The sequence below is a fragment of the Ochotona princeps genome, chromosome 20 (genome assembly GCF_030435755.1).
Source record: "Ochotona princeps isolate mOchPri1 chromosome 20, mOchPri1.hap1, whole genome shotgun sequence".
NCBI classification, from domain to species: domain Eukaryota; kingdom Metazoa; phylum Chordata; class Mammalia; order Lagomorpha; family Ochotonidae; genus Ochotona; species Ochotona princeps.
In genome coordinates, this window is record NC_080851.1 from 33,867,131 (window position 1) to 33,888,991 (window position 21,861).

Sequence of the window (21,861 nt, forward strand, 5' to 3'; positions counted from 1 at the left end):
TGTTATGCTTTGGGCCCCTGCACCCACTTGGAATATCCAGAAAAGGCTTCTGACTCCTTGTTTTGGATTGGCTCAGCTCTGGCCATAGTTTAATTAATAATTAATTAATCCATTTGGGAAGTAAACCGACAAATGGAAGATCTCTCTTTCTCTGTATATGTCTCCCCTTTTCTCCATAAATCTGCCTTTCAAATAAAACCTTTAAAAAAAAAAAAGAAGAAAACACAGCTGGACATCAAAAAGTCAAAGTCATGCCATATAATTATCTGGTGTACTCAGCTGTTTCTAAGGTATCACCCATTTGTAAACACGGCCATCTAGAGCTCAGGAAAGAGGCATCAGATGTGAATGAAAATAAATTTCCATTGGGGATAACAGATAGAAGCCTGGGAATTGACTTTGATCTTGACGAAGCGTCCACCTGTTGCTGCTGAAGTGAGTGCATACTTTGTGATGTGCCCTTAGTGGTTGCAGCTCATCAGATCCTCCCTTTCTGCCTTTCCGCGGTCCAGAGCCCCATGGCCGAGCCCATACTGGGACATATCGGGTACTAGGAGCTGGCCTAAGGTGAAACAGGATGTGCTCATGACAGGCTAGCAGGGTCTGAACCAGGAGGAGAGGCAGATGCCATTTATCTAGCAAAGTTAGCTTCTAAGAACACAACTGATAAGCTGGCCCAAGTCTTGCAGCTCACTTAGAAAGAGAGGCAGGATAAAAAGACAGACTTGATATCGAACAGGAGTCACACAAGGCAGGGATAACGTGACTTTAGGCCAAAGTATACAAGTGTGGCTGACATCAGTGATAAAGAGGTCCCAAGTGGACTTTGTAAGACTGACTGAATGTACAGGTAGCGTTGGAAAGTTCAAGGAACTGGAGCTAAAGAAGTATGAGCTCACTTCCATACAAGAACAATTCTGAAATCCCCTGCAGCATTTTTTCATAATATGCATTTTTGTTGTTTATAAGAAAAGTTTTTTTGCGCCAAAATAAACTCATTTTTTTAAAACAAAAGACTTATTTACTTGAAAGGCAGAGTTAGAGAGAAAGGAGACACACATACACACACACACACACACACACACACACACACACACACACAGAGGGAAAGAGAGACAGAGAGATCTTCAATCGGCCAGCTCACTCCCCAAATGGCTGCCATGGCTGGGGCTAAGCCAGGCTGAAACCAGGAGCCTGGAACTTCATCCTCATCTCCTATGTGAGAGGTAGGAACCCAAGAAATACTTGTATGGTCTTCTACTGTTTTCCCAGGTGCATCTGAAGGGAGCTGGGTTAAAAATCAAACAACTTAACCTTCTGCGTCACAATGCAGGCACCTGAATTTATACTTTTAATTCCAATTTTTAAACAAACTTGCTTGAGATCTCTTCATACAATGTCATGTCAGTGAGAAAAACAGTCCAGGAGATTATCAGTTTATAATCAGGAGATGTAAAATTTGTTTGGAGAACTGTAATTAGATTCCCACGAATCAAGAGATCAGGTGTGACTCTGCTTGGCTCAAGCTCCTGTCTTTCTTATTGGAGAGGAGGAAAAAGTGGGAAAACAGGAAGGACAAGTCGCCACTACACAAACGATGGTTTATTTCAGGAGCTTCTCATGAGACATGGCTTATAAACAGCAATTAATGCCTGGGAAAAGGACACAGGTTTTAATTGGCCATCCAAAGGGTGTATTAACTTTTAGAACCGAGACTGAGCGGGTGAGAAGTCTACCAGAAAAAAAAAAAAAACCAGAGTTTTGAGTTGGAAACATTGACTCAAATTGCTCTGGCATTTGTTTAACAGAGATTCTCAGGCAAATTATACAAATGAGTCTTAATTTCCTCATTTCAGAACCGGAGCCAGCAACCTTGCCCTTGGGGGTTTAAAGGCAGCGAGGTACAGAATGCAGCTGGGACAGAGGAGCCATTCAATGAACATGACTTTCCTTGTTGGCTCTGGTGAGCAGGTCAGTGTGGGAGGCTTTCTCTGTGAGACGTGAGGAGAACAGGTGAGGCTTCCACAGGGAAGCCCTGGCCTAGGCCAGGTGACCGACTCCACCTCACCACACTCCTTTCCTGAATTCTTTTGGCCACATCCTTGGGGAGGCAGCAAGGAGAACTCTGGATTTTCAGAGTAACTGCTCCCTGATTCTCATTCACTCCAGTCCCTTGTGCAGTCTTATTTCCCGTCCCATTCTTTCCTGGGTGCTCTTTGCAGAGAAGTCTTGAAGGAGTAAGATCCTAAACTTACCCTCTTCCAAGAATGTCATCTCTGTGTATGATGTGTATGTCCAATTTGTAGCACCCTGCCCGTGGCTTATTAAAGTAACGCTCCTTTCCGAACTGTGTAATCAGAGATCTCCTTACTGAAAACAATGCCTTCATTCTAAGGAGATAAATCAACAACAGCAAAGAGGGTGAACATGCCCCATGTTTAGGCACTTTGAACCATCAGCAAGCAGAGTCAGTTGGATCCAGGCTGTGTATTGTTGGCTGCTCTCACTATAACCCAAGTGAAGTGTTAAGATGTTCTTTTTCTCATCTTGTGAGTGAGCTCTCCTCTCTGCACTTTCTGTTATCTCAAAATGTCACTTTCAGAGTCACTTTGGAGAACAAGGGTGGAAGGAAGACGGCTCCATTCCATTGGTCTGAGCCGAAGAACTCTACCTAGTATGAAATGTACTTCGCTAGGAGGGAAATGAATCAGCGAACATACAGCCTAGGCATGCCATCGGGTGAGTTAGATACACTTCATGAGATGTCCCCTCTTCCCAAACCAGCGGCTCATGCATCAGTGCCCTGCTTGGGAACACAAATACGGAATTCAGCAGAGTCTCAATTCTGCTTTTACCGTATCACCAACATTTTTGGTACAACCATAAAGATCCATGATTTAGCCACAGGAAGGGATAAAGCATCAAAGTAAAGGCTTTTTAATTTTCTTTTTTAAATTTAAGAAATTAACGGTCTTTCACAGGGTATGAGACTACAATTGAAATAATAAGGACACAGAAGTTAATTTTTGATCACTACAATCATAGTCAAAATAAACCTGTAGTTCCTGTCTTAGACTTAGGTCAGCCAGAAGAGTCAGTTTCAGTGAGTTTTCAGCCTAATGTATGCCAAAGTATTATTCAATCTGCTGTTTGAGATAATTTCCCCATCGATTTCCTGCTGTAAACGGAGCACATAGTGTAAAGATGAATAGCAGATGGCTTGGATTTTAATTATATGATCACAGCATTGAAAGGGAATCCAGGTCTCGTCTGTTTCTCTTCCCCTTTTGAGGCTTAACTGTATCAGGCAAAAACAGAAAGGACAGAAATGCCCCCTTTATGCCTTTGAAGCTCTAAGTGTTGAAATACGAGGTATTCCTTACTTAAATTCCATAACCCCATCATCTCTGAGTTGGAACAGGTAGCCCATTTAAGATCTAATGAGTAATCTGTAAACAAATCAGCAAATTCCATGATTCCACCACATGATTCTCTGGTTAAGAGCCAATCATTTGCCTCCACCCAGAAGGGAGATATCTTGCTTGCGAAAAGTCCAGAAAACAGATTCTTGCATTCATCCTTCTGCCACTCCCACCAATCAAAACAAACACGTCCCATTCGAAGCAGAACATCCAGCCCTGTGTTAGCAACAGAAAGAACACTTCCCCAGCAACAGTGAAACCCAAAAAGGACATCTATTTTTAAAAATAAAATGTGAAGCCCTCAGCATTTTGCTGATCCAGTGAACAAAACAGTGTAAATCTCACCCATCCCAACGAGGTGCATATCCTATAGATTTTAACAACAGCATGAGCTTATAAGCCCCTTGTTTGAGTATTCGCTTTTATTTACACCAGATCCATTCTTGACATTTCCACTGATGTCTTTGTTCATGGGTATTTCCACACAGTGTTCGTCAAAGATTGGAGGTGTCTCATTTTAAGTGCAAAGGTGGTAATTCAAGGAGTTCATTACCATATGCAGAATAGCTCATGGCAGTGTGTACCATCCTTCAGGAGGGAGGTTTGTGTAAAAAGGTGATGATGAACTAAGAAGGAAAATGAGAGGAAAACGAACCAGCACCTAACTTGTTATTCATATGTATTATAGCTTTAAAATGGAAAGAAATCTTTCAAAGGATTTGATCTGGAGGCACAGGGCGATGTCCAGTGATTATAATAATAAACCATTGTATTAAAGTAGATAGCAGATTAGTGTTGATCTGATTATGTATTTCCATCTCCTAACTTCACAGAAAAGGAAACTGAAGATCAGCAAATGGTAAGTTTGCACTGGAAAGGCTTAATCCTATTTAATAGTAAAGGCAAAGTCACAACGTGTGTATTATCAAACTCCCATTTTTATTCCACAGCCAGTATCATGGGGCATATATGGTGTGTATATTTATTACCAATACTTTTGAATTTAAATTTCTTATTGAAAACTACCACATATGCAAAGATAGAGGCAAGTCAAATAAACTTTGTGCTTATTTAAAAACAATAACAGTTCTTGGAATAATCTTATTTGTTTACCTTAGGTGTTAAGCCAGTAAAATAGAAAGCAATATAAAGACAGTGTTTGATTTCACTCTTCCTCTGTAAAAATGAAACTAGCCGAGGTAAGCTTTAGAAACAGGCAGAGATGACACTCCGTTCATGAGTACTGAAACCTTGTCTCGTTTCCTCTTTTAACTAAAGTCCAATTTATGAGTCACATGAGCCTGGGGACAGGGATGGTTGAAACCTGTCCACTTTTTATTTTAAGATTTCTTTATTTTTATTGGCAAGTCAGATTTACACAGAGATTTTCCATCCACTGGTTCATTCCCCAAGAGTGCACAACAGAGCTGAGCTGATCTGAAGCCAGGAGTTTCTTGGTCTCCCACATGGGTACAGGGTCCCAAGGCTTTGGGCTGTCCTCCATTGCTTTCCCAGGCCACAAGCAGGGAGCTGGATGAGAAGTGGAGCAGCCAAGATATGAGCCGGTACCCATATGGGATTCTGGGCATGCAAGGTGAAGACTTTAGCCACTGGGCTAGTGTGCTGGGCCCTCCTGTCCACTTTTAAAGTTAGCTTAACTTACTTAACTTACAACTCTTAACTACATACTTAGATGGTATATAACACAAACCTATATAGATATTTGTGTTTGTATGTGTACCTATCTATATTGTACCTGGATATTTATCTTTTTCTTTGAATACTGATTCTACTATTAACTGTAAATTGGACAAAAAATTTAACTGGGTTTCAGTTTACTCATTTGTAAAATGAGAGCAGTAATAGTTCATGTTCTATAGGAATGTTGTGAAGTACTTGAAACAGAGCCTGCTACATGGTAAGTACTTAATAAATACCAGGTAATTAGGCATTATGGAGATTGAGATTTTATATACTCATACGCATATCTTTCAGTACTTCTCAGCATAGAAGTAATGCTTATTCAATAAAATTGCTAGTTGTTTACGGTCTACAAATATATGAAAGCAATTTTTAGTAAACACTCCCTTTTCTCTGTTTCAGGACTGTGAAAATATTCTCCGTGATATTTTAAAACTGGTGGATACATGACATTACGCATTTGTGAAAATTTGTAAAACTTCTCAACACAGAGTGAAATTCGATGAATTAATTTTAAAAATCAAATCATTTCAGGAGTAAGCAGATCTCTGGAAAATAGACTGTACTAAAAATGGATGAAACCACCATACTGAAAAGGTTAGGGGGAAAAGGTGCTGAACTAAGTAACTGGAAGTGACTGAATTCTAACACCGAAGAGAAAGGCAAAAGGAACTGCATGGAGGTACGATATTCTAGTTGATAAATTTGCTTCCAACCAGGTATGGGCTGCAGCCATACTACTACTATACACAACTGCGCAATATACTGAAATGGAACGTTGACATGAGCAGACGGCAGGCCAAGAGCAGCGAGGTGTCGCACTGTTACAGAAGGAATGGCGTGGAAGGGGGAGGAGTGACTGTACAGTGGGGGGAGCAGACAAGCCCTACCTTAGTCAGGTGACAAAGGTCAATGTCAATAACGAGCAGGCAAGCTGACAGCATGGACCTTGATCCTAGGTGAGCTGCTAAACCTCTCATGGCCTCTTATTGCCTGGTCCACTGTAGGTATTGCAAAACAATACCCATAATTATGAATTAAATATTGAAAAACAGTGAATTAAATATTGCAAAAAAATTGTTTTAAAAACTTTCTACTGGGGTGTCACTGACCTAGGAAAGCCTCTTTTATGTATTTGTAATATAGACTTAAAAAACTGTGTATGGTGAAGCTCTTATTGAAGACAGATGTGAACAAAATTGCATATTCACCTCATTGTTTCACTTCAATATATCGTACAGTTGTGTATGGTGGTATCATTGTTGGAGCCCATACCTGGTTGGAACGAGATCTATGAACTAGCATATTTTGTTAGCATTGTATCTGTGCCTTGATCTGTTGGTCTTGAGTTGGTTCAGTATTTCCTCAAAAAGTACCTTGTGTGAATGAAATGCATGCTGGGCTGTTGGTAGACAGAACTCACAGAACTTGTACACGTCCTGTACTTTTCTGCTTACTACTGTCCTACCAAAACTGTATCAAGAAAACCTGTATGCTGTGCTGCTGTCTGGACTGTTCGGTACCGATGTGCTGGCTTTGGCACTGGGCCTTATGAATGAATACATTGGACATTCGAACACTCCGCACAGCTGGCGCTTGACTGATGCTCACTGAACTTACATCGTAATAGAAAGAAAGTGGAGTTAACAAAATGGTTTATGTCAGTAACATTCTGTCCTTCAAATTAGCTGGAAGATTCTGAATCTTTTTCTGAGCACATAGAAGAAACTGTTTTTGCTTAAGTTTAAATAAGAGGCAACCTGGACATTTTGGTTCTTCCCTGAAAGTTTGGAATTCACTAGCAGTGGCCTGTTTACAAATATCTCACATGTGACTTTTGCCTTTTACCTTGTCAGGCCTTCCTTCCAGTGTTAACTGGACAGATGGGACAGTTAGTGAGAAGTAAAACCTCCTGTAACAGGCACACAGGCACCCTTATCACGTGCTTGCTTCTTAACATAGCTTGTTTTGTTTTGAATTTGATTGATAGCCAAAAAGCTCGGCATCTCCAATCTTCCTGTCCCAGGAACAAGTGATTATGAAAAGGATGTTTTTAAGATCACACGGAAAGAAACTGCAATTTGTACCAAATTAGGTGTACTTTTTTTTTTTTTAAATAAAGCTAATTGCTTTTGTAAGCACTCTCTTATCTAGCATTATAACTTCATTTCCATAACTCTCTGAAACAGCATACCTTATTCATTTTGTTCCTTCCCCTGACAGCAAATTAGCTTTGACTCATGCTTAAGATGTTATTTGCTTAGCAGGGTGAATGGGAGGTGTAGCTCAAACCTGGTCATATATACTTCTCTCCAGCATTTTAAAGTTTATGCATTTTTATTTGAAGGGTAGAGTTACAAAGAGAAAGATCTCATGTCTAAGATGTTATTTGCTTAGCAGGGTGAACGGGAGGTGTAGCTCAAACCTGGTCATATATACTTCTCTCCAGTATTTTAAAGGTTTATTCATTTTTATTTGAAGGGCAGAGTTAGAAAGATCTTCTATCTGCTGGTTCATTCCCCAAATGGCCACAAAGGCCAGAGTTGGGTATGGACAAACCCTGAAACACAGAGCTTCTTCCAGTTCTCCCGCGTGGGAACAGGGGCCATCTGCTGCTGCTGTTTTCCCAGGCACAACAGTAGGGAGCTGGGTTGGAAGTGGAGCAGCCAGTATTCCAAACTGTGCCCATTTGGGATTCTAGCAATGTAGAGAAGGCTTGATCTACTAAACCTATACAACGCCATGGTGCCAGCCTCTCTCCAGCATTTTAGCAGCAGAAGTGATGGTCCCCTAATTGCAGGTACAGTGTCCATTTAAAAAATATTTTAATCTTTCCATATCAAGGTTTTTTGGGGATTTTTTTGGGAGGTGGGGGATGTTGGGAAGTTTTTAGGAGATAACTCACACAAGAAACACTGGCTGAATCTCTGTTCCCCTGCCAGGCTTTATTCTAGTATTTTAGGTAGTAAAGGAACACTGAACAAGGCAGAAAAATGCTTGTGTCATGCATGCACTAGAGCATACATTCTAGCGCAAGGGCCAGGAAAGAAGACAAAGAGAATGGTAATTATGATAGAAGATGGAATTACAGTCAAGGAAAGTGAAGCGAGGAAAAGGAGACTGATGGGAAGGAGGCAATGTTTGAGATGGGATGGCTGAGGTGGGCATCATTGGTGAGGCAAGACTGGGCAGCCAGGTAGGCTCCCAGCCACGCAGGTATGTGGTACAAATGATCCTTCAGGTGGAGGTCACAGCGCCAAGGCCCAGGGCAAGAACAGGCCAGGGCAGTCAGAACAGTAAGTAGAAATAAGGTCACCGAGGCGGGGGTGGAGTATGAGCTGGGAGGCCGGGAAACTGAAGTATTTTTAGGTCATACGAAGGACCCTGGCTAAGCAAAGTGGGAAGCATTCGGGATTCGGACTTGTTTCCAGGTCTGCAGACTAACGTTCTGAATGCTGTATGCACATCCCTGCCCAAGTAACAGGTCAGCGTGAACGTGAGGTCCCGTGGACAGTGAATTTACCACTTAAAATGTGTGGCCTGTAGAGAAAAAAAAGTGGAATCCTATGACCAGACAGCTACATTACAGCTTTAACTCCCTAGCTGCCTTCTGAAATATTCATGAAACTTCTCTGTATTTTTCCAAGTTCCTCTTTCTCTAGAAGCTCTTCTTGATTTCCCTTAGTACCAAGGCCAAGGAGTTTGTTCCTCCCTCAACCCTTTCCCTATCTTATTTCTTGCTCATGGCTTACTCGGCCAATACCAACAGCATACTGTAGTGTCTTGCAAGAGGTGAGATTGTTCGCTGGTGCAGCCACGTGGAAACTATGCCTACGATGTAGATTCAAGCAACTATGAACACTCCTTTGCTTCCATTACTCAGATGGAGACCAATCGAGAGTTCCTCTTAAATTTTCGAACCATTTGGTTCCCTTGATGGGACACAGAAGAGACTCTGGAAGGTGTGTGATGCCTGCACCTACTCTCCTAAGAATGTTAAAAGTTATGTATTAAACAAAATGCATTCAGCATCAATATATCACGTGGATGGCAAGGAACTATTCCCCGTCCTTTTGCCAGATGTCTTTGTGCCCCTTAGGACATGAGAACTAAATGCCCTGCCTGTCAAATTTGAAACTCGCTTGTCAATGTCTTTGGCGAGAACTTAAACTTGCTTAGCTTGACTCCTAACTTACTTGGCCAGCAGGTTCACTGTCGGGTTCTCCCCACTCGGGAATGGGGCAGGGACACCTGCTGAGATCCTCTTCCCTTCTCCTCCACAAACACATGGCCTGAAGACACTAAGTCCAGCTGACCCGCAGAGGCAGCACCACCAAAATCCAAACCCGTTTGAATTTTTAAAGCCGGAGAAAGCTAAGCCCTCCTTGTCCAGCCGGCGCTGGCCAATGGGCAATCCGGCGGCGGTCTCCGACTCGTTAGGATCGCATCTGCAACTTGTCGCGACCGCCGGTGAGGAGATCCCCGAGAACTGGCTGGGGGACAAAAGGCAGTTGCTGTCCACATCTGGAAGGAAAACACGGGACTGAGTGGACAGCAGTTTCCCAGGCCATGAAGGAAGCCGAACCACCTCTGACGCCCCCTCCCGCTTTCTTCCGTCTCCGAGGAGCCAGGATGCCTGAGGGAGGCTGTGGTACCGGAAACCTGCCACCTGGTTCCCGAGACGCGCGGGGTCGCCAGAAGTGCAAGCCTCGGCCTCTGCCACTCTCGTGCCTGCCCGGGCCGGCCCGGCCGTGGCGGGCGGCGGCTGACACGCGGGCCCAGCCACCTCCCGGACGGCCTCGGCGCTGGGACCTGTTCACATTCCCCTGCACCCCAGGTCGGCCCGAGCGCCGGGCCGCAGGGACCTCCCCGCCGGCTCCCAGGGGGAGGCCCGGGGGCCGCCTGCGCCTCGCCGCACGCCGGCGCTATGGAGACGGTCACGAGACGCCGGCGGCTCCGGCGCCCGCCAATGAGAGCGCACGTCGCGGGGAGACGCGGGCGTCGCTCTTCCAAGATGGCCGCGCGTCCGTCGCGAGCAGTCGGGCCGGGGGGAAGCCAGCGAAGCCGAGTAAAGCCGCCGCCCGGGAGAGGACTGAAGGAGCAGTTGCCGCTCTTGGCGGCGGCCAGGGCAGTTTTCGCTGCTGCTACGGCTGCTGCCATGAGGCGAGGCTAGGGAGGACCTCACTTCCCCGGGGTGTAATAATGTTAACAGAGGTAAGCGGCGACGGCGGCCAGTGTGTTTACCTGTGAAATGGGGAAGGGGCCGGCGCCAGCCCGTCCGAGGACAGCGTCTCTCCGGCCTCCGCCGCGGGGGTCCCGGGGCCTGAGCAGCGGCGGGGATCCTACAAGTGTGTCTTCCCACCTCCCTTCCCCAGAATCAGGAGCTGTGCTGAGTCAACACAGTCCCCCACCACCTCCGGCCGCTCGCGCCTCGCCTTTCGCAGTTCGCCCCCTGGCACCGGTCCCTTTCCTGCTGTCCGCTGTCCTCCTGACTCGCCGCTCCCTCCGGGGTGTCCCCTTACACGCTGCAGGCTGGCAGGGTTGGCCTGTCCGCCCCTGCCGCGGGTTCCCGTCCCCCTTACGACTGTGCCCGTGCCCGAGGGCTCCCTCCCCCTCCCTCCTCGGTGCCCGGGCCCTCCTCCGTCCCCGGGCTCGGGCAGCATCCTCCAGGCTTGGCGGCTCGGCCGGTCGGCTCGACTTTCCGCCTCCTCCCCACTTCCCACTGCTACTTGTGGGAGGACCTTTTCTGTCCCCTTTTACCCCCCAAGGCTGGGTCACTCCGGTCACCGTCCCCCGCGTCCCGGCACCTCTCCTTGGAACCGTGGCAGCCACGAAGTTGAACGTAGCATCCTGAACGTAGCATCCGTCTGTCTCCAGGGTTTCGCCTGTGGTCCCCTTACGCTGTCTGTGGAACAGTATGATTTTTTTTTTCATCCCCTCTCCCTACCCTTGGACCCGAAATGGGAATAGTGAAGCGATGGCAAGCCAAGCGTTTCCCCTTTTCTAGTGCCTGACTGTGCATCGATTGCCAAAGGCGGACTTCGGGAAGAAGTGGAGAGTTTGCCTTTGCTTGCCCTGTGCTGGGCTCAGGTGGACACGGTGATGCAGGTGTCAGGCAGGCCTTGTGCGGTTAGAGCCAAGCTCGCTCGCCAGTGGGATAGAACAGCCTCTGAGAAACTGCGGACCAGACGACCTGGAGATTGGGTTCCGACCTGGAGATTGGGTTCCGGGGGTCAGGGTGTGGTGTGAGCATCTTTGGGATCTGAACTCAGTAGGACACAGGTTTCTCAGGTGATGGGCCGTAGTACTGCTTCCTCCAAGTGGGCCAAAAAGGAAAGGTGAACATCTGTGGGTGCGTGGTTACTGTGTGGCCGGGTGGTAGAGGACACTCCTCGGAGTCCCCCCCCCCCCCAACTTGACTAGCTTACCCCGTGCACCGAGCCTGGCGCCGGCGGTTGGTCAGTAGTGACTGGAAGGTTGCAGCTCCTCAGCCACAAGTTCCTACTGATTGGAAGTTCACTTTTCACTGCCCAGGTTTGTGCGTGTTTCAGACCTGGAGTTGGTTTCGTCCCTTGGAGATCATGGTTGAATGAGAAATTGCTGTTGTCACTAACAACAGGGTTAGGTTGGAAAGAAAGCAAGCTCCTAAGCAGCACAAGTTCTGCTTCGCCCTTCAGTGCTGAATGTTGGTGAGGGTAGTGGGCCTTACAGTACAGAATGGGGTGATCTTTGGATTAAACTTGAGTTAGCTGGAGTTGGAGATTGTCTGTTTCCTCCGTGGGAGAGTAGCCTCCTGCTGGGAAAGATGGTGCGTTGGCTTGGTCCTCAGCCTGGGTGTCTGTAATGCAGACTTGTTTCAGGGCAGTATTGTGTGCACTGGGTCAGTGCCAGCAGTGTGTGCCTCAGGGCCAGCGTTCCCTGCAGGAGCCGCTGGGAGCCAGTGCTGTGGAGTGCCGCTGGAAGGGAGGCCCAGGAAGTCGGTCTGCGATCTTACCTCTGGACTGCACTAGGCCTTTTATAGATGAGCAAACTGAAATCCTGACTTGTCCAAGGTCAAAGTTACCAGCGACAGAGTTGAAACAGCCCTCATTTCCGCTCAGTGTAGCTTTCTACTCTCTTGTTAGATTTTAGAAAGTACTAGCTTCTTGTCTGAATGTTATCAGGAAACTGTACGACTCATCATCACTTGAGACTTTCTGCTTATCCTGGCATTTTCTTTTAAATAAGGATTGTTTTTCAATAGTCTATTTTTGCAATATTTCAGGTATTAAGTTTCACAGGTTACTGAAGAATTAGTGTTAGTGAGGGGCATCCTGTGCCACTTTGTGGTTGAGGCTTGGCTCAGCAGCGGGTTTGGAGGGACGATTTGACGGGTTAGATCCTAAAATACGTGATGATGAGCTGTGCTAGGAAGGGTTTCCTGTGTTTACCTCGGCCTGGTTTGGCAAGCATTCCCTGTGCTCTAACGTGATGAGTTGTACTTTGTGCTTGGTTTGTGTCTGCACTTAGAGCTGGTTGATGCCATCTCTGTTAGAAACCTGAGGTCACAGGTTGAGAGTCAGATTGGCTTGCTGGGGATCACCTAACTAGTGGTGGGGCCGGGAGTCACACCTAGGCATTCTGTTATTCAAAGTTAGGCGCTGTTTTAAGTATCACTTTGAAATGCATCCTTGAATTTTTGGGGGTAACTGATAGTATCATTATATTATTTTTAGTTTTCAGGTTTCTTTCCCCCAATTTGGGAATAAATACTAAGTCCATAGGTAAACAGTGAGAACAGTGGTAATAAACATTAAATGGAACTTCAGGTTTTGTTTTGTCAAAATATTCCTTTAATTGAAATCCTTTCTGAAATGAGAAGCAACACATTATTTATTAAAGGCTATTTTAAGTTAAAAGGAAAAATTACAGTTGAGCAAACCAATGTGTGGATTCAACTTTGAGACTTGTGAAATGTGATAATTGGTATGAATTGATTTTTTTAAAAAGATTTATTTTTATTTGAGTTATGTAGAGGGAAGGGGAAGGAGAGACAGAAATCTTCCGTTAGTTCATTCCTGCAGTGGTCACAGCGGTTGGACTTAGGCCAGTCGAAAGCCAGAAGCCTGCCACTTTTCCGAGGTCTCCCCACTTGGGTGCAGTGGCCCATGCGCTTGGACCATCTGCTGCTTTCCCAGCCATTAGGTAAGGAGCTGGGAAGGAAGTGGAGCGGTTGGGGACCCTGTTCTTTAGTTCTTCACCCCCCCCCTGCCCCATAGGGCATGCCATGTCCCTGGCCCCTATGAATTGAAAGTATGGGCCTGGCTACATAGTTCTCAGTGTGTGTTATTTTTATTTAAACATAGTTGAATTATTTAGAAGATTTGTTGTTCATCTTTATGTGCTTGTGTTTTGATTCTGTTTGTGTGTGTCTGTGTTTCCATACAGGGTTGAGTTATTTTTAATGTCCTGCTAAGATTTTTTTTAAACTGTCTTCACAGACTAAGATTTACTACTCTTACTATTTCTACTACTCTTGGTTAAAAAAAAAAAGTTGGCATTGTATACTTGAGAATTATTTAATACTCTTTTTTTTTTAACTGATAACTTTAGAAAAAATTAATTTTATCTGAAAGGCAGAAAGAGAAGAGAATTTGAGAAGAATTGCCTCTCGGTTCACTGCTCCAATGCCCATGTTGACAGGGGCCAGGCCAGACAGAAGCCAGGATGCTGGAACTCAATCCAGGTCTCTCACATGGGTGGCAGCTACCCAAGTGTTTGAGCCTTGGCCTGCTTTCAGTGGAATCAGTGTGTTCGGACTGGAGCCCAGGCCCTCCAAGAAGGACTGCAGGTGACCGAGGTGGCATTTCAACCTCTGTTCCCAAAGCCTGCCACTGACGGTGTGCTGTGTAGACCAGCGTTAAGAAGGTGGGAAGTTTACGGATTGCACTTCCGCAATGCTAGACTTATTAGCATGTTTATCAGTGCATTTTTGTTAAACACCCTCTCAACCTTGCTGGAGACTTCACAAGCGGTTAGGGTTATGATTCTGAGCATTTGTTTTCCCAGAGAACTGAAGGTATAGTCATACATTAGATGTGTGAAAATGTGAATTGATTTCCATGCTGTGGTATACTCTGGAGATTGTTTTTGCATAAAAAGCAAGTATTAGCTTTTTGTCATGTGCTTTTAAAATTAGTAATTAGAAATTGTAGTTATTTGAAGTTACTATTTTGTAAGTGAGGGGCGTTCAGTAAATGTCAAGTGGTTGACTGCATTTGTCCTCAGTTTCTTCCAGCTCTGCTTGCTGACTTTTAGTGCAGATTGTCATTGTCAAGGTAACTGGCGGGAAAAGGTGTGAACCGAGGCACTTCAGCAGCCCGCCAGGTGATAGCTGTTAAAGAAGAAAAAGGCTTTGTGATTCAAAGAATTGTGGAGAGTATTTGCCTAAAAGCAAACAAAAAGGATTTCTTAACTGGAGAATTCATAGCTTTTTTGGTGGTATAATTGAATGTGCGACACGTTGCAAAGTTGTTTACCTGCACTCAGAAAATTTTTTGTATAAGAGTACTGTAGAAGTCCATCCCAGTGGAATGAAAAGATAAGCTCATCCAGGTTCACAGCAGTTTCACCATTTTAGCATACTTTTCCCATGAGCTGCTTGAAGACCTCATCCCTCCCCTCCCCCGTTTACTCAAGGAAATCTTGAGGTGTAGAGATGTTGTCATGCATGCCTTAAGGATCTCTGAATTTCCAGGGCTCTTTGCAGGTGTGTGCACTTGTGTGTGCTCGCTCGCTCTCGCTCTCTCTCTCTCTCTTTCTCTCTCTCTTTCTCTCTTTTTCTTTCTCTTTCTCTCTCTCACAGGTGCAAGCATGCCCATAAGTGCTTAGTACAATATTACGACTTACTTTGGTTGATACATATATAAGGGGAAAGGCTTCAGTTGGATTAGTCCTTAGATTGTATCAGCTGTTTTTTTCTCTATTAAGAATGACGTTGCCAAAGCCATTAACCAGAGTAAGAGCTGTCTAGGTCTGTGGGTGATAGGAAGCAGGAAAGGGGTTTTCTAAGGGAAGGAAGGACCTCACTGTCCACAGTGAGTCTGACCTGCCACTCTATTTGTGGAATTGTTAGCATCTTGTAGCAAACAAAATTGAATATTATTAACCATTTCTCAATAATTTTTGTGTTTATCTTTGTTAGTGTTTAGTCATCAGTTCTGTTTATGTACATTTGTGAGGTGCAGTATGACGTTTTGAAATCTGTATACAGTGTAGAACTGTTCATCTCCTTGCTTGCTCTGCTGCTTTGAAGCGTACGGTGTTGTTCATGACTGTGGTCTCCGGTCTCCATTGCATTGTGCGTGCATGCTAGGTTCTGACTGGACACTTGGCTTGATTCTGTATCTCCCCTGCTGTTAACACTGTTACAGTGCCCATGTGCATGCAGCTATCCTTTGGGCAAATGAAGTCCAGTACTTTGGTCATACTTGTGTATCTAAAAGTGTGATTACATCATATGAGTTTTGTTTTTAGATTTTTGAAGAGCCTGCAGTCTATAGTAACATCAATGCTAATACGTTTATTTTTTGTTGTTGTTGCTTGTTTAAGGATTTGTTTATCTGAACGGCAGTTGCATGTAAGGGGGAGAGGGAAATAGGGAGAGTGGAGAAACAGAAGAGGGAGGGAGGGATCAGAGGAGGAGGAAGGTAGGGACGCAGTCACGTGGACCATCATCTGCTGCCTTCCTGGTGTTAGCAGGAAGCTCTAGCAGCTGGAACTCTGATGGCAGATGTTGGCATTCCAGCCAGTAACCTAGCACGCTGTGCCACAGTACAGATCCTAACTTACATATTTTTGATAATAACTGTTCTAGCAGGTGTGAAGTGATACCTCATGTTTTTAGTTTGCATGTTTCTATTGGTTAGTAATGTTGAGCAGTTTTTCACATACTTGTTATCCAAATATATGATTTCTTTTTAGAAATGTCTTTGCAGGTTCTTTATTCATTTTTTCAAAAAGATTTACTTTATTTGTTTGTTTATTTTTTCTTCAGGCTGCTCAGGAGGTGGCAGTGGCCCGGGGTGGAGAGAGCTTATTTCTATTTGAAAGGCAGAGTTACAGAGAGGACTAGAGGCAGAAAGGGAGAGATGCTGCAGCCCAAATGGCCACTCCCTGCAGAGCTGGGCTGGTCCCAAGGCAGCGGGCAGGAGCTTTGTCTGGGTCTTCCTTGTGTGTAGGGGTCAAGCTCGTGTGCCATCCGCTTTGCTTTCCCAGGCCATTAGCAGGGAGCAAGCACCTTTGCCCATTTTCAGAATGGGTTGTTTGCTTGTTGTTGAATTGCTTGAGTTCCTTATACAGTTGGACTGCTAACTCTTTATGGGATATATGGCTTGCAAATAGCCGTCGCTACTCTGTGGGTTGTTTCTTCTTGAAATTTCTTTTTAATGACACAATTTGCGTGTATTAAAGGATCTTAGTGTTTGAAAGACTTCTGTTTTATTCCTATTCTAAGTTTCGAGTAAGTTTATAAATGAACTTTATGAAGTAATTTTCACTTTAATCCAGCATTCATGATTGTTACTGAGCATCTCATGATCAGCAGTCATCTAGTCTAGCTGGTGTCACCACAGTCACAGGTACAAGTTGTGATAATTTAGGTTAACGCACAACTATGGTTCAGATTAATGTATCTGTCATTGGACATTTTGAAATAATAAAAGATTTAAAGGTTCCTCTCAATATGCTTGGGAGTCCTAAGCTGGGAGATTAAAGTGTGCAAAAATCTAGTGTTCCAGAGTTTGCTCCAAAGTTGTTGACCTACTTTCTGTAGCTCTTAGAAAAGACAGTTTCTTCCTTGGTCCACTTTATGATTAAGAGTATTGTAACATTAATAGCTCGAAATGTATCAAATTGCTTTTATTTGAGGAAACGTGGGATAAAATTTGGGAGGGGGTAGGATATAAGTAGAAATGGCTGCAAGTTTACAGAATTTTTTTTTTTAAAGATTTATTGTTATTTGAAAGTCAGATATCCAGAGAGGAGGAGATACAGAGAGGAAGATCTTCTGTCTGCTGATTCACTCCCCCAAGTGGTTGCAATTTCAGGAGCTGAGCTGAGCTGATCTGAAGCCAGGAGCCAGGAACCCTGAGCCCCTCCCAGATCTCCCATGTGTGTGCAGGGTCCCAAGGCTTTGGGCCGTCCTCGACTGCTTTCCCAGGCCACAAGCAGGGAGCTGGATGTGAAACAGGGCCGCCGGGATTAGAACTGACGCCCATATGGGATCCTGGCCTGTGCAAGGGGAGGAATTGAGCCGCTAGGCTGTTGCGCCAGGCCCAGCTTCATCTCATACTGTAATCGCCACTGGCTTGTATGTAAACTTTTTGCAGATTATAAAGGTCTGCATGTCTTAGTTATACTGATAGATGCACTCATTGTTGTGATTTGTGTCATTGGAAGTTTAATTGAAATAAAGAGACTTAAAGGGAGAAAAAAAGGGAAATGGGAGGGTGATGTCATAGGTCACTTTAGGTGGGATCTGCTAAGCTGTGTCCTGCTGACTGAAAACAGACAGGGAGGAAACCTGAGTTTTTGGAAGGGGAAGCAAATAGCTTCTATGATAAGGAAGGGTTTCTAATTTTGGCCCATTGGTGGCCAGTCTTAGTGGCTTTATAGCTTTCTTGGAAAGAAGCTCTTAGTGATTTCACAGACCAGCAAATGCTTCCTCAATTGAAAGTAATCTGGAATTAACTTTATTTGAGTCAGATCTAATGTTAATAATGTAGTGCTTTAATAAGTATTTGGAGATAGAGGGGACTTCAGGCGGGGCTAGGGCTGGCACTGGAGTGTAGTGGGTGTTACTGTGCCTGCAGCACCAGCATCCCATGACTTCTGGTTGAGTCCTGTCTGCCCTGCCTCCCATCTTGTTCCCCATTCATGTGCCTGGGAAAGAACTCCTTCAACCAAGTGGGAGACACTGACTGAGTTCCTGGTTAGACTGTAGGCCACCGCCTTGGCTGCATTTGTCTCTGTGTGTGTCTGTTTCTCTCTGTGTAACTCTTTGAAATCCATTATTCAACTCTTTTTTTTTTTTTTTTAAATACAACGGAACAGCTTTTAGGTTGTTTTAGGATGTTAAAAGTGGCAGAAATGGAGTGAGTATCTGGCTGGAGTCATGGTGAAGCTCGCTGTGCCGTCGGCAGAGTATTCCTGTTACAGCGTGAGGCCCTGCAGTCCAGCTTAGCTGAAGCGGTGTAGGACTTTAACTGCTAGGCCACCGCACCGGGCTTGGAATTGGTACCTTTTGAGTGATGCCTTATCTGTTGTGCCAGATACCTTCCCTGTTTTTGATTTTGGGAAGAGACTGTCTCTTAGACTGGTGCATTTAATTTTACAGAAAGACTGCTGAATCCCATTACTTTGGTGAATATAACGTTTCATTCTCTTGTCCCCTTGCTCCTATGAATTTAAATTGTTTATTTGCTTGTTTGCTTGCTGTGTTTTTCTGCTGAGCTCCTGGAGGGGTATTTGTAGTTTTGTTCCTAGATCCCAGAACAGAGCTTGGTACTCAGGCCTGATTGGATATCTTTGGCTATTCCCTTGAAAAATTAAGATAAAAGTAAAAAATTACTAAGATTTAATTGTCTCCAATGAACTCTTATCTTCATTTTCAAGGATTGATTGCTCTATATGTCCATTAAAGATTTTATGTCATGAAGAAAGTTGTGGTTGAATATTTTATTGAGGATTGATTCAACCAAGGAAAACAGGAAGAATTAGGAATAATAATTCTGTTTTAATTTTCTCTATATATGGAAAATGTTAGGCTATTTTTACATAATTATGAATACAAGAAGGCATTATATTTTATTTAGGGTCTCTCTTACTCCTTGATATTTATTATTTTGCAAGCATCATTGAAAATTTTATTCCTGAACATTATACAGTTAAAGCTTTGTTTATGTTAGTCCAGTAATGGTGATTTTCATGGTACTTGGGTGAATGTTTTAGATTTTATGACCTTTAGTGCTTCCTTGCATATTTATAAGTATGAATAAAAACCTGCTTGTGGATTTCAGAGTTGGACATTTTGGGGATGCATTTCAAGGAGGGCAGCTTCTGTCACAGGCTCTAGACATGAGATGAGTCTGTGTCCCTGTTGGGGACAGAGTGCTTTTAGATACTTTCCCTTCTGTAATTTCATTTTACATTCAGCAGTAATATGTATCAGGAAAGTCCAATAAAAATAATTGTGGTCTGTTTATCTGTTAAAATTAAACTGTGATAATGGTGTATGTAATGCACGCCTGAAGTTAGGACGGGAGACTCCCTTGAGTCAGCCAGGCCATTCCCTGCTTCTTCCATCTCTTGTGCAGTTTCATTGGGTCTTTGCACTGTGACGTCAGTGCAGACTCAAGTAAGTTCTGCTTTGCTCTTGACCTTAGCGTTGAATAGTCCTTGGATGTTACTTTGTTTAATTCCAAATTGATTTTGCTCCCGAAATCCCCAGGTATTTTTAGCCTGGCTGCGGTTTGGCCCAGGCGAGGGTATGCAGTCTTTGTGCTGTGACTTCTGAGTCTAAGCCAGCACGATGGGGGCAGGGCCTTTGTGTTCACCATTAGTTGAGGTTTGGATCTTAGAAAACTAATTGAAGTTGCACGATTGTAGTGGAACAGGTAAATTTGAAGTAAATTTTCACCTCCTTTTCAGTTATTTTGTAAATTTTAATAATGTAGTCTGACAACAATAGTATGTTATTCAAGGCTTCTTGTCTAAGACATGATAGTGTATTTTGCAATTGTTATTTGAGTTACTTCTTGAGTTTGAGATAGACTCTGTTTTTCTCAGCTGAGAAATACAGTTGGTGTGTAGTCAGGTGTCGGGTAGTATGAATAGAATCAGGTACATCTTACATAAGTACCGTCTTTTTCATGTGATGCGAGTGATTGCGATCTCTGCTTTCCCTGCTGCTGTGTGTAATGTCCACCACCTGCTGCGAAGACTCACTCAGGTGCGAGTGGGAGCATAAGAGGACGTGAGCCAGGTGGTGGCTGGAGAAATCCTGAAGAGTGGAACAACACAAAGCAACAGAAGAAGAAACTAAAAAATATACTTCACAGATGGTGGGTGTTGGTTACTTAAAGGATTTAGAAAAACCAAATGGGCTTTATATTGCTTTATGATTCATTACAAATGTCTGGCATAGTCTTCAAAAATAGGCACAAATGCAACATTTGTGTGTGGAAGTCTATCTTGGTACTGGAGCTCAGTGTTAATCTCCTTTATATAAACCTTGTCATCACAAATTGGACGTTTCTGATGGGGAGTGCACACTTGTGCTTGTGAGTGTGAGTGAAGACTGGAGGCAGATTATTTGGGCCTGCGCCTGAGTTTTGTTGCTTCCAGGTTGCTGACCTTGCAGAGCCTGAGTTTTCTGTTGTGTGACTGAGGGATTACTGAGTACTGTACAGTGCTTCCTGTGGCAGCACTCAGTAAATACTTGCGTTGTTATATTACCTCCTGTACGAACAGCAAATGGTTTCTTTTCCAAACTTAGATTTTAATGGATGAAGTTGATTTTTGTGTTCTTTGTTTCATTGAAAAGCTTGAAACTGTCAAAGTAACTTCTTTGACCCAGATAACTTAGTTACTTTTTTACCTTCTATACCAGCTTTTACTGTGACCTTCTGATTGATTTATCATGTTTCCAAAATGAGTGATAAGAGCCAGATCTAGATGGAGCTTCAAAAAGAAATCAAGACAGATGATGCCTCTATAGTGTGAATTAAGCATGATAAGAATTTTGGCTACCAGGTATTTCTTCTAACCACTGAAACTTTTATTGTGGGTGAAAGGAAAGGGAAATTACGATATACTCTTGTATTATGCTTTTAAAATGCTGGTGCAGTTTTCTGATTTAAGAACTGGAATTTAGATTGGCACAGTGGTGTAGCCAGCTAATCCTCCACCTGTGTGTGGGCATCCCCTGTGAGTCCCACTTTTGATCCAGTTCCCTGCTAGTGGACCCAGTGGCCACAGTGCAAAGGCACGTCCAAAGCTAGGAGACAGGAGCTTCTTCCGGATCTCCTATGTGGGTACAGCAGCCTGAGACGTTAGGGCGTTCTCCACCGCTTTCCCAGGCAGCAGGCAGGGAGGTGTATGGGAACCTGCGTCCGTATAGGATCCCGGCGTGTTTAAGGCGAGAACTTTAGCCGCTAGGCTACCATGCCAGGCCCAAGTAAAATAAATCTTAAAAACAAAAAACAGAAAGAACTAGAGTTCCTCTCAGTGGGATAAACTTCTATGTAAAGTAGCTTTATGTTTATCTAAAGATTTCAAAAAAAGAGGTTTGAGCATGTTTTTTGATAACATTCTGTTGAATTATTTATCTGACTGATAGCAGGACAGAGAAGGTATGAATAGAGCTGTGCAGCAGGTTAACAGAAGAACTCAGGGCTGAGTTATTACACATTTATGTTTATATAAATCTAAATGGTATTAAACAGGTAAGTAATTACAGTCCCTTTACACAATAACTGCTTATCTGGGGTCCTGTAATAACAATAAATTGCTGCAGCTGAGAAATGGGGTCTTCCTTTCTTCTTAACCAGTTTACTTTGTGGGTGAATCTGTGCCACTGTTTTCCTTTTTATCCCCTTAGAGATTTATTTATTTGAAATAGAAAGAGATTGAGAGACCTTTCATCTGCTGGTGCTCTCCCCAAGTGACCACAGTGGCTGGACTGGGCCAGGATGAAGTT

The 21,861-nt window shown here is 44.0% G+C and overlaps 1 protein-coding gene across 4 annotated transcripts in view; it reads left to right on the plus strand.

The window, feature by feature from the left end:
• Positions 1-9,722: 9,722 nt before the first annotated feature.
• Positions 9,723-21,861, plus strand: part of SNX13 (sorting nexin 13) — a 106,494-nt gene continuing 94,355 nt past the window's right edge. Inside the window, exon 1 of one of the 4 annotated variants that reach the window (XM_058678320.1) lies at positions 9,723-10,337. In XM_058678320.1, coding sequence (XP_058534303.1) covers positions 9,756-10,337 — 582 coding nt within the window. In that variant the 5' untranslated portion in view covers positions 9,723-9,755. The remainder of the gene's footprint in view (positions 10,338-21,861) is intronic. The other 3 variants (XM_036493665.2, XM_004582465.4, XM_058678321.1) reach the window with 3 other exon arrangements.